This window comes from Etheostoma spectabile, chromosome 14, assembly GCF_008692095.1.
Source record: "Etheostoma spectabile isolate EspeVRDwgs_2016 chromosome 14, UIUC_Espe_1.0, whole genome shotgun sequence".
Classification (NCBI taxonomy): Eukaryota; Metazoa; Chordata; class Actinopteri; order Perciformes; family Percidae; genus Etheostoma; species Etheostoma spectabile.
In genome coordinates, this window is record NC_045746.1 from 22,046,557 (window position 1) to 22,058,284 (window position 11,728).

The 11,728-nt window shown below is 41.4% G+C and overlaps 1 protein-coding gene across 5 annotated transcripts in view; it reads right to left on the reverse strand.

Moving 5' to 3' along the window:
* phf14 (PHD finger protein 14) overlaps nt 1-11,220 on the reverse strand; it is a 102,728-nt gene extending 91,508 nt beyond the window's left edge. For all 5 annotated transcript variants that reach the window (XR_004334933.1, XM_032535293.1, XM_032535294.1 and 2 more), the window contains exons 1-4: nt 11,115-11,220; nt 8,095-8,205; nt 7,141-7,940; nt 4,393-4,525 (exon numbers count right to left, since the gene is read on the reverse strand). Coding sequence is in view for 4 of the 5 variants with exons in the window: in XM_032535293.1 (XP_032391184.1) it covers nt 4,393-4,525; nt 7,141-7,940; nt 8,095-8,205; nt 11,115 (1,045 nt within the window). In the remaining variant the exon portion in view is untranslated. The remainder of the gene's footprint in view (nt 1-4,392; nt 4,526-7,140; nt 7,941-8,094; nt 8,206-11,114) is intronic.
* Between the last annotated feature and the right edge of the window lie 508 nt (nt 11,221-11,728).

Below are 11,728 nucleotides of genomic sequence, written 5' to 3' on the forward strand. Positions count from 1 at the left end.
TGTATCGACTGTATAAGCTAAACCAAAACATCTGGACGGCCCCCTGGGGGCTGATTGGGAAACACGGACCGGCCAGAAGCGAGGAGGAGATCTCGGGTAAACAGGCACAAAGGAAGAGTGAGAGAGCGTGGAGTTGGACTGACATGGAGGACAGCAAAGTTGGCCTACTGAGGAGGAGAGGACATGGGGGTGAGCGGACGGGCTGGAGCAGGGGCAGCCGTGACGGATCGTCGGAAGTGCTGGTGAACGCATGGTGCTGCAGACTGGACTACGTCCTCAGAGCCCAAAGCAACAGGGGGACTGCAGCCACCCAAATGAGGAGTTCAACGCATGTGATCAGATAAGTAAAGGAAAGTCCTCTAGCTGTCCTCTGGGAATGTGTGGAAAAGAATTGTTTGGTGTTGTACGTGACTGAGAGCTGCCCTTATTTTCCCCCAGTGTTGGCCGTGTGGGCATCGCGACGCGGACAGGCGCAAGAGAAGAAGAACCCAGGCTTCCCTTAGCGGAATCGGACGCTCCTTTGAGATCAACGTAACAACAGACAGCTCCCTGTGTGTGACACATGTCAAATACATTTTTCCCCAAAGATGGTTTGTCTGTTTAGGTAGTTCTGATTATACTGATGTTTGTTCAAGTGGGTGCTCTCTTAAAGTTAGGTTTTTATTAGTTATTTGTTGCTATAAAAACAGGGTGGAACGTCATGAAAGACAGCTAGAATTGACTCACAATTTGTCCAGCAGATGTATGGGCAGAACTTTGATACACCTCCAATTGGCCAAAATTATGTTTCTGTTAACCCTTGCCTTGACAGGGTTACAGGTGCCTAGCATCGGCGAGAGACACACAAAATATTAAACCTCTGTCAAACCCTCTGAACCTGTTTGTCATCTGTCACTAACAGACAAGTTCAAAAACTCTTAATTGAAGCACTAAAATGTATTAATTTTTTTTGGGGGGGGGTCTGTGATGAAGTTTTAAAAAGGGTCTAAAATCACCAATGGTGTCCTGCATCTTTATTTACAGTCTATGGAATCTACCAGGAACTATTTCCCCTGACAACACAGCTCCAAGGTACACAAACCACTTTACTAAACTACTGGGGCCACTCTTGGATATATTCCTTCATGTTGACATGACTGGTGACATTTCAATAAATTTGCAGTATTTTTGAAAATGGAAATCATTTTTTTTTTTATATAGATCTTGGCTTTAACCACTAGACATGTCTTAACTAAGGAATGAGAACAAAAGTCCTGGGAGATAATGTAATTTGATGTATAATTTAAGGATTAGACCAGGGGTCTTCAACAGGGGGTCCGCGAGGTACTGCATGGGGGTCGCGAAAGTTTTAGTTGATTAGACTTTTTTTATATTCCCCCCCCCCCCCTGCAATTTTTTCCACTAATTGAAATGTCTTTAAATACACATTAACATGAATTCAACACACTGTAGTAAACAGATAAATGGAGGCAGAAGATGTCTTTCAGTCATCAATGCACACATGGCACTATAGGACCAGTTTGATATAACACAATGTTATACAATATATATAATTAGGGGGTCCCCGCTCCATCTCGCCATCAGTTTGGGGGTCCTTGGCCTGGAAAACGTTGAAGACCCCTGGATTAGACCATATGTCATAAATTAAACCTCCATTAGCACTATTGATATACCCATCCAAGTACACAGGAACTGCTGGAACTAAGTTCTATATTTCACTGCCCCGGACCATTCATAGGTTGGAAACGAAGATAGGAAGTGGCCTCTACAGCACACCACTTAGTCCCATCTGTGACTTTTCAGAGAGATTAGACATGTCTCAGAGGAAGAAAATATCAACCAACCATATAAAGATACATTTAAGACCTGGATTGCAAAATGCAAGAAGAGAGAGAAAATAGCAAGAAAGGGGTCCTCAATAAAACAAAAGTATGTTATCCGATTACTCAATGGAAAAATTGTACAATATTCAACCACTAAAATAATCAATAGCTGCAGCCCTAAGTATGTGTGACTACATATATGAACAAGGTAGCTGATTATGTGATCCACTTTAATTCTTTGAAAGATCATTGTAACTGACCTAATAATAATAATTTTGTAATACAGTATACTGGTATGGTAACCTAGTTATCGTTAGCAGGGATTCCCTATGCTTGTAATGTGGGAATGAGTGGAATAAGGTGGAGTTCTTGTCCCATCCACTGAACTTAAAAGAACAGCCTTATCACACCACATTCAACTGGATTGGTGTAGGGTGTGCGCATAGATATTCATCTTGGAGAGTGGCTGGGGTAAACAACTGGGGGAAAAATGGCTCGAAAAAGATGCAAGAGCATGCAGACTCAGAGGTCCACCTATCAAGCTGCATTTAGATCATGTCAAAAAGAAGAAAATGGATAAGAAGAGGCGTTAGGTTTTTCTCTTCTTTAAAATAGAACACAAAAATAATCTCATAAAAGCCCTGGCCACATTCACAAAAAGAAAGATAGGGAAATTAAAGGAGCAGGCCAAATGACTGTATATTGATCCTCAAAGATAAAATCATGGATGTATCTCATAGCGAGCAGGCCTCCTTTGTTGTGCTTTGTGTCTGAATTGGATGTTCAAAAGGTGCTTCCTCCAGGTTTGTAATGTGTCAAGAACAACAGGTGCAGAGATAAAGAAAACAGACCTTGACTTGCTACAGAGCAATGGCCTACAGATCTAAAACATGCTCGGTCAAGGCTTTGATGATTGAAAAATTGTCTTCTTAATGAATACAGGCCCATGCTGCTCTAACATCCTCTGCCTGTCCCTGAACAATGTTCCAATTTACAAAATGAGGAAAAGCAGCACATCTTCATATTTGAGAGGCTGTATTATAAGTAAACATCTGGCAATTTTGTCTGATAAAAGACTTAATTAACTTATATTACATCAATTTATTTTAAGAGACAAATCGATTAATCGTTTCAGCATTTCTAATTAATATTCTAGTTCAAATTAAAAACCACTAAACTTTTTTGTTCAATGGCACATGCTGTGCATATATCTAGACACACTAAATGATTGTGATAAACGTTTTCTGTCCAAATTAAAAAGAGCAGCTCTTTTCAGCCTGTCTTCATTTGTCTGGTGCGTCCAAATTAGTCCAACAACGGGAAATAAATGAATGGAAAATGACTGGTGTCCCACTGATCCACCTTGCATGGTCAGCCTTAACTACGGATGTCTGGGACAGCACCAATCCAAACGAGATAACTCACAGAGTCATTGATCTTGTCTCTAAGCAGTCACTTTATGAAGTAGTCGAGACAGATACCTGGTCTGAGACTCTGATTTAGAGTCTTTAGCGGCTCTGCATATCAACACACTTGTATATTGCACTAAAGAAAGATATCTGCTTTTGCGTTTGATCAACGCCGTTGGTACGTACATAGGTAGGTGGAGATGCAGACCCTAGGCTGGCCCCTATGCCGGACCCTACGTTGTAGACTAAGGTGCACCTCTCCAAACATTTAACTACATGTTGCCCCTTACCTTCCTCTTTCTTTGTGTTGTAATTCTAACCTCCGGTGGATTTCTGAGGACTATGGTTACCTGGTCCTCAGATCTCTGCAGGGTAAATCCAGACCGCTAGCTAGACTATCTGTCCGATCTGAGTTCTCTGTTGCACGACTAAAACAACTTTTGAACGTAAAACGTGTTCCACCAAAACAAGTTCCTACCTGAGACTATTTTGCGTGGCTCCGCTCGGCACTTAGCGCCACCCAAGACGAATGTGATTGGTTAAAAGAAATGCCAATAGACCAGAGCAGGTTGTCTCACATCAAGGAATGCTGTGTGGACTAGCCAGACTCTCCACCACACCGCTGTGTAGAGTGTAGGAAGGTCTGGCAATGCATTACTATTTCCCCCCCCCCGGCTCATTTCCTGGTTCTCCTTCTCCATAAACAACAGGAAATCAAGGAGAGGGATAATTGTTCCTGCTACAGATTTCAGAAAGCACAGGGGAGACACTTCTCCCACTATGACTCTAGAGGTGGTTCACGCTCCAAATCTAATCACCGTCACTCTCTTACTCGCTCTACCACACACACACACACACACACACACACACACACACACACACACACACACACACACACACACACACACACACACACACACACACACACACACACACACACACACACACACACACACACACACACACACACACACACACACACACACACACGCGCACACGCGCACACACGCACACACGCACCGGCTCTGCTATTCCCTTAAAGTAATCAGCACACACACCAACGCACAAGTATAAACTTTAGGCCACTTAAGTAGCTTGCGGCAAAAGATCCGCGTGGAGCCTCTGCAGAAGCATAAATGAGCCTTAACTTTGCGGCTTACCTTCGTGCACGGTCACCCCACAGTTGTCACACTGGATGATCTCATCTGCGTCCTCGCTGTTGTCTCCCAGACAGACGCAGCAGATGAGGATGTGCTGAGTGCTCCAGGTTTGGGATCGGTCCAGCAAGGCATCCTGAGGGTTGAGGAGACAGAGACACTGTAAAGCCAGTTATCGGCGTCCCCTCCCTTTGATCTGACCACAGATCCGATAACTGACAGCTAGTAAATCCCATGTACAATGCTCATGGACACTGTCGATTACAACAAAGGCAGGAATTCTCCTGGAATTACTCTGATACCATCTAAACCTCTCACTGAATTATATGGTGACTTTGTGACTCATATTGTTGTTTGGTATTATGGATTGCCATACAATGTAGCCAATGTGCAGGCCAAATACCTCATTCATCGGCAGTGGGTTACATAACTGGTATAACGTGCATTTAAATTGACAATCAGGAGCTCAATAGTGTAGCAGTTCTCTCACTGAGCCGTTTGACTATTAGCAAAAAGTAGGGTCCATAAGAATTTTGTCCAAATAAAGAGAAAGTATGAATAATCTTCATTGGAAATTATATCATGTAATATATAAGCTGCTTGTTCACACAATTATGAAATAAATCAGGCACTATCATAATCAGAGAATAAGTCAACAAGACTAAGAATCTGATCATTCAATACAAACTTTTGCCAACTATAATTTAACCACTAACACTTTTCAACTATATTGTGGGAAATGTGAGTGATGTCTCCACTGTGAATTTCACTGACTTTCTTACACTGTAGAATGAACGTTGTTCTATTCAGTACTGGTGCTTCCGCAGTAGGACTTGGTTTCAAATTCGGCAGAACCTTATCCAGTTGATTCGGTATTTGGTGTAACCTTCCTGTAAATCAGCCGCATTTCAAGTCAGCAAACCGCCTCAGCTCAGAATCCAAAATTACATTATACAAGTAATTGATTATCAAAATTGTTGACGATTACTTTTTCTGTGAATCGATTTATTGACTAATGGTTGCAGCCCTAATAGAGGGATTTCACCAGCGTGACGTTCTGGGCAGTAACCTGGATGTGCGGCCATATTGGAGGCACTCGGTCTAAACAACTGAACAAAGTATAGTGGAGTATTGTGCACTTTGGATATTTTAAGTGACTGTAGCCATGTCTAAACAACAGAGCAGCATCCTAGATGCAAAGACATATAGGGAAGGACTTGGACCACAAGAAAAGGTGCGATATTTCGAGAAATTACAGTTTATTGGCGGTGCCAATCCCTACGAGTCAGCTACCCCTTACGGGATCCATGACTACCCGGTGATTCTTCCTTCAGTTGCATATCCCGATATAGTCAACTACATGGTTTTCTTGCCGAGCCCATACACAGCTGTAGACCTTAAGGTTACAAAGGTTTGGAGGCTTATAACCAGATGGTAGCTATGTGGATGAGTGAGGGAGACGCAGTACCAAGTCATTAACAACCGTTGTGTTGTGAAGGCCAAAGTAAGTAATGCAATAACGTCTTTAATCAACCTAACCTTAACTGTATGATATCATTGCAATACTCAAGGTGTAGCCAAGTGATTCTCGATCTTTTTTTTTCATTTCAAAGAGCTCCAGTTTGCTATCTAAACTGTACACTATCTGAGTGAGTTTGAGCTTCGCCAACCACAAGCGCCTCCTTTCCTCTGATAACTTCTGGTATTTCTCGCCCCGGTTTTTTAACTTTTGGAAGTCAATAATATTCAAAATGGTTTTCTCAGCCTGACCTATCGGTACAACCTAAAACACAGCAATAAATAACCACTTTCCTTGACAAAGTTCGGGATGTACTTCAGTGCCTGTGCTTTGTTGTGATGCGGAGTACCTCCAATATGTTAACTTCCGGTCTGATGAGGCGTTGTGAAAACCGCCTATAAGGAGATATTAGCTAGAACTCTGATGTGGGCTGCGTTGAAAGTCTGGCTCTTTTGTATTGTGTTTCAGCCTGTACTCTGACTGATAGCTTGATAGAACAGCCAATGGTACACAAAACAAACAAGTTGTAAAAGAAAATAACTTGATTACAGTATGCGAAAAATGTGTTCAGTGGACAGACAGCTAAAGGCCTTCTGATTGGTCAATGCTCAGGTGGGGTGACGTCATGGAACCAAAAACAATTTTGGGTACAGAATACCAAAAGAGAGCACCGCAGATCTGAATGCTAAAGCAAAAACATGTTTTCAGTTGTCACTCATCCAGTGGTGAAATGTAAGTACATTTACTCAAGTAATGTACTTAAGTACAAATTGAGGTACTTGTACTTTACGTTTCATGCCACTATGTACTTCTACTCCACTACATTTCAGAGAGAATTACAGTACTTTTTACTCCACTACATTCATCTGACAGCTTTAGTTACTAGTTACTTAATACATTAAGATTTTTGTACACTTAACACACGTAGTTTATAAAATATGATTTTTTATTATAAATTAAACAATATAACGGCCTACAAGTCCAGCTGAAATGATTGGCCGATTAATCACTTGGTTGATTGGCAGAACTGTTTGGATCATTTCCAGTTTCTAAAACGTGAGGAATTTTTCTGCATTGAGTACTTTTACTTGTAATACTTGTAAGTATGTAAATGTGAGTACATTTCCCCGAGGATACTTACATACTTTTACGTAAGTAAAATTTTCAATCCAGTACTTTTACTAACATAGTATTTTTACATATCTGAATACTTCTTCCACCACTGCGCTCACCTCATTGCCCTTTCCCTGGGACATGCTGTCATTAGTCAGCTCTTCATCAAAAGCGCTGGTGCTCTTTGCCTTCTTCTTGGGCTTCTTCACTTCTTTGTCACTGTCACTGCTGCTGTTGTTATTGTTGTTGTTGGTGCTGCTGTTGTCATCACCATCCTCCTTGGCATTGTCGTCGTCGTCATCCTCATCATCATCATCATCGTCGTCGTCCTCATCGTCGTTGTCGTCGTCGTCATCACTAGCGCTGCCACTGCCGCCCTCCTCTTCCTCCACTCCTCCTTTTTGAGCGGCTGCTTTTCCTTTCTTCTTTCCCGCTGTGGGTCTCCAGTCGTTATCATCCTCGCTGTCGTAGTCGTCCATCTCGTTCAGCTCTTCCATAGTGGTGAAGTCCAGCAGGGGGCGGTTCCTGCGGAAATTCCATTTCTTGGGCTCGGTCTGAGACTCTTCGGTGCTAGCGCTGCCAGCGCCTGGCGCTGAGTTGGATTCAGTGGCGGCGCCTGCGGCAGGCTCAGGATCCGGCTCAGGCTCAGGATCAGGCTCAGCCTCGGGCGCCTTCTTGCTCTTGCGTCGGCCTTTGGGTGGGGTGGCGGCGAGGCTGTCTTTGGTGGAGCTGTCTGAGGAAGGCTGCTGTTTGGTCTTCTCTTCATCTTCCGTTAAGTTGTCCTCGGCAGCCAGGTCTTTGGCCTCCTCTTCATCTATGCAGTCGTCTGCAGAACCGGCGTTGTCCGAGTCGCTCTCTGAGCCTGCAGCGCTCGCTTTGGACCCTTCCTCGTCACTGCCGTTGCCGGTGCCCTCGGATCCTATCACAACACAAAACCATTACAACATAATTGAGTCTCCGTACTGCTATTCATTTCATCTTTTTTCTTTTCCTCTTTCACTATCAACTTAATCCTTCAGTGTTTCTGTCTGTTTTCTGTTTCTGTTACATAAGGCTAGTCCGATTGTGCTCACCTGAGGCATCTCCCACTTCAAAGTCACTGTCATCTGAGCTGTCATAATCCAAGGCATCTAAAAGAGAGGCAGCAAGGGGCTTCACCTGCCGGCGCTTCAGACTGCGGTCCACTAAAGAAGGAGAGCAGCAGAGAACAAAACACAAGGAATCGTTTAAGTTCGGGTAAGCTGTGAAGTCCATACGGCAGGAAAACACGTGGATTCATGAGTGCAGTGGAAAGCAGTACAAAAATAAAAAAGGTTATTAGAGAAATCGTGTTTCACACTACCATGTAAAACCTGTTGTCAAAATGTTGCCTAAAGATGATTGCTCCCACACATTAGAAGGAGATATAGCCTTCACACATCGGATGGACAATGATAACAAATAATACACTTTCAAAGGTAGATAAATCTAAAGAACATCAATCAATTACATATAGAGAGAGAGAGAGAGACTGTGGACAGACTAGTCTTTCTGGCCAAAAACCTATAATGGGGTTTTACAAAATATATAGCATAATGACTGGTTTACAATTAAAATGTTTACATTTTGCACTTTTTACTCTGATTTCTACCTCTAAAACATTTGAGGGATTTAAAACCAGTACATATTTAATGTGTTATGTTACAGCGGAGTACTTAAATGTGCAAGGGCGGGGCTTTTGTGATACACTTTTCTTTTGAGATGTTAGCTGCCCCGCCAAAAGGAATGTGACAGTAGTCACAGCTTTACAATACTAATTAGTCTATGACTACTCAAAGTACTTCTACATAGTACAGGAACCATGCTCCATTCACACACATTCATACACTGTGGCCAAAGCTGCCGTACAAGGTGCCACCTGCTCATCAAATAAACACTCACACACATTCACACACCAATGGCGCAACTCGGGGTTCAGTGTCTTGCCCAAGGACACTTCAACATTGGACTGCAGGGCCAGGGATCAAACTCACAACCTTTCGATTAGCAGGCTCTACCACTGTGCCACAGCCACCCTGTACTGTTTTGTTAAGGCAGATAAAGCATGCTTGCACAGTTAACTGTTAAATTACGTTCTATTTTTTATGTTATAAAATAATAATAAACCATATTCTAAAGTTTAACTAATGAACCCTCTGGTTTCTTCAGGCTTCAGTCATTATCAGGATACTCTTAAAACCGTCTGTATTATTATATTATTTATTGTGATAAATATCGATATTGATCAATTTGGAAAAAAAATCATTGTGATCATATTTTTTGACATAGGCCTAGTTTGCACTAACAATCTCTACCAGCATCCAAAACTTGGAGAAAATACAATTAGCTTGTCAAAGTGGCATGCCACAATCAATCAGAAAATGACACTAAAACCATAGTGACACATCATCAGTATATGTCGGTGAAGAGCAGTATCTGTCAGTTGAACAAAAGTAATGTGCCATTTAAAAGTGGCATATCAGTAAGAATCAGTGGTGTGCCAGTGGAACATAAGTAACATATAATGTACTGTTTCTAAATGCCATGTGCCATCGGCGGCATATTAAAAGTCAATAGTAAGTGAAATACCACTAAGAATGTATGCCACTAAAACAGTGCTTGTCAAGGGGAGTGGTAGAGCAAGCTACTTGTAAGAAACTGTGGTCTGCAATATTAAAACATGTGTTTTAATGTGTGGTGCAGCTCCATGCTGCCTTCATGGGAAAGGGACAGGACCTTGTATAAACTGCGTACTGGCACTGCAGCTGCATGAATTCCATGAAGTCCATATTAAACTTTATTTACCTTTAATAAGTCTATGAACATAGCTGTCAAACATTTTTCATTCAATTATATGATTTTTTTGATAATTCTTGATCATAGTAACAATAATAGGCCTTAATCATTTAATATTCATGGCAATTAGACTACATCTTATTTTATAGGGGGGCACTGGTCCCAAAAAGGTCAAGAACCACTGAACTAAAACAAGAGTGCATAGCGTTAGCCCCCTTTTGATATTGTCTTAGTCTTTAGGATAGCATTACAGTAAAATGAGTAGGTCAGCTGCAAAAAAAAAAAAGATGTAAACTGAATTGCACATGATTATATAGTAATTTATAGTAGCACTATTCCCAGTTTATATGTTGAGATTGCCTATATAATTTTCATGAAGAGCAAAACATGTACAGTTTTTCGGCCTGTTCAAGAAGTAGGATCTTGACATAAGTCCTTGTTTTGGATTTGAGGGGGTTCTGGATAATGGCTACCCTTATTTTTTTATGGAAGGGGCCCACGACTGATGTTTGTTTACATTTTGCAAACCTTTACACAAGCCTCAGTGATAAAGTAAGCTGCTACAACAGAAACGCGAAACACACGTGTATAAGGATTACGCCTATGAGTTTTAATAATAGGTCACTCTGATGCTGAAATTGGGACAAATATGAAATTCCCAAACGCCCCTCACGTGCACACTGCTATTGCTATTAGCAAAGTGTTAGCAAACAAAGAGCTCCGCTAACGTTACCAAAAAGCTACGAAAATGCTAAAGCAAAGTCTTGTTCCTTCGCCCAATAGGTAGTCACATGTATTCTTTAACTTAACACGTTTCAGTGTGTACATTCATTCCGTCCAACAACCTCACTGGCAGATTAACTGCAGTTGTGTCGCTGGCTCATACATTGGTATACCAAGCAAAGTAGCTAAATGTGGCTAGCACTAACGTTAGCTGTAATGTTAGCTGGTCAATCACGTTTTACTGCACTGTTATGCACATCTTTAACTCCGCGTCACACAGATACAAGTATGAGAAGAGGATTAGCGTGTAAGAATACGGTTAGACTGACAATAGCAGACTAAGAAAAGTGCCAAATGGCACTTACAACAAATTAGCATTCGCATTAGCAACACCAAGTGCTAGTCACAACACATAACGTTAGCTGGGCTAGCTTAGCCGGCTAGCTGTTCATTAACGTTAGCAATCCGAGACAGCAAATAACGTTGTTAAATCGGTGCGCTGGCAAATCCAACTGAACTAAATCGTACTGAAACTTAGAGGGAAAGCGGCACTCACTTTGTAGTTCGTATTTACTACAAGGAACAAGGTAGGTCTCCTTTTAGCAGCATGGTATGTGGACAATAGAAAACACAGCTGTGACGTATATAGACGAATGGATGTTGTTGCCATGGGGACATATAAGGAGGAAACAGAATGGTGACATTACAGATAAATTATTACAAAAGATCGGTAAATGAATAAAAAGCATATGATTTATTATTGAATACATATATTCCGTTCTAAATTTGGACCAGTGTGTAGTGGAGATGGGCAATTGGAAACATTTTTACATTTTCCTTCATAACTAACTCACAGACTACTTGAAATACACTACTCATCGTTTGATATAAGAAACATATGTGCACTAAGTAATGATACAATTGATATATTTACTCTAATAAGGACAAGACTAAAATCTTACATTTTATGCAAAAAGTCAGAGTGCTACAATTGCCCCCACAAGTCATATTAACCCACTTTATCTTAAATAAAACCACACCTTAAAGTACTCAGATTACTGCTGTATTATCTAATCATTTACTTTGTATATGGTTCAAATTCTTTTAGATGTCAGGCATGCATTCAAAGCAAAAGTCTATTTCTATGTCAACTAGGTGTTTTATTATTTG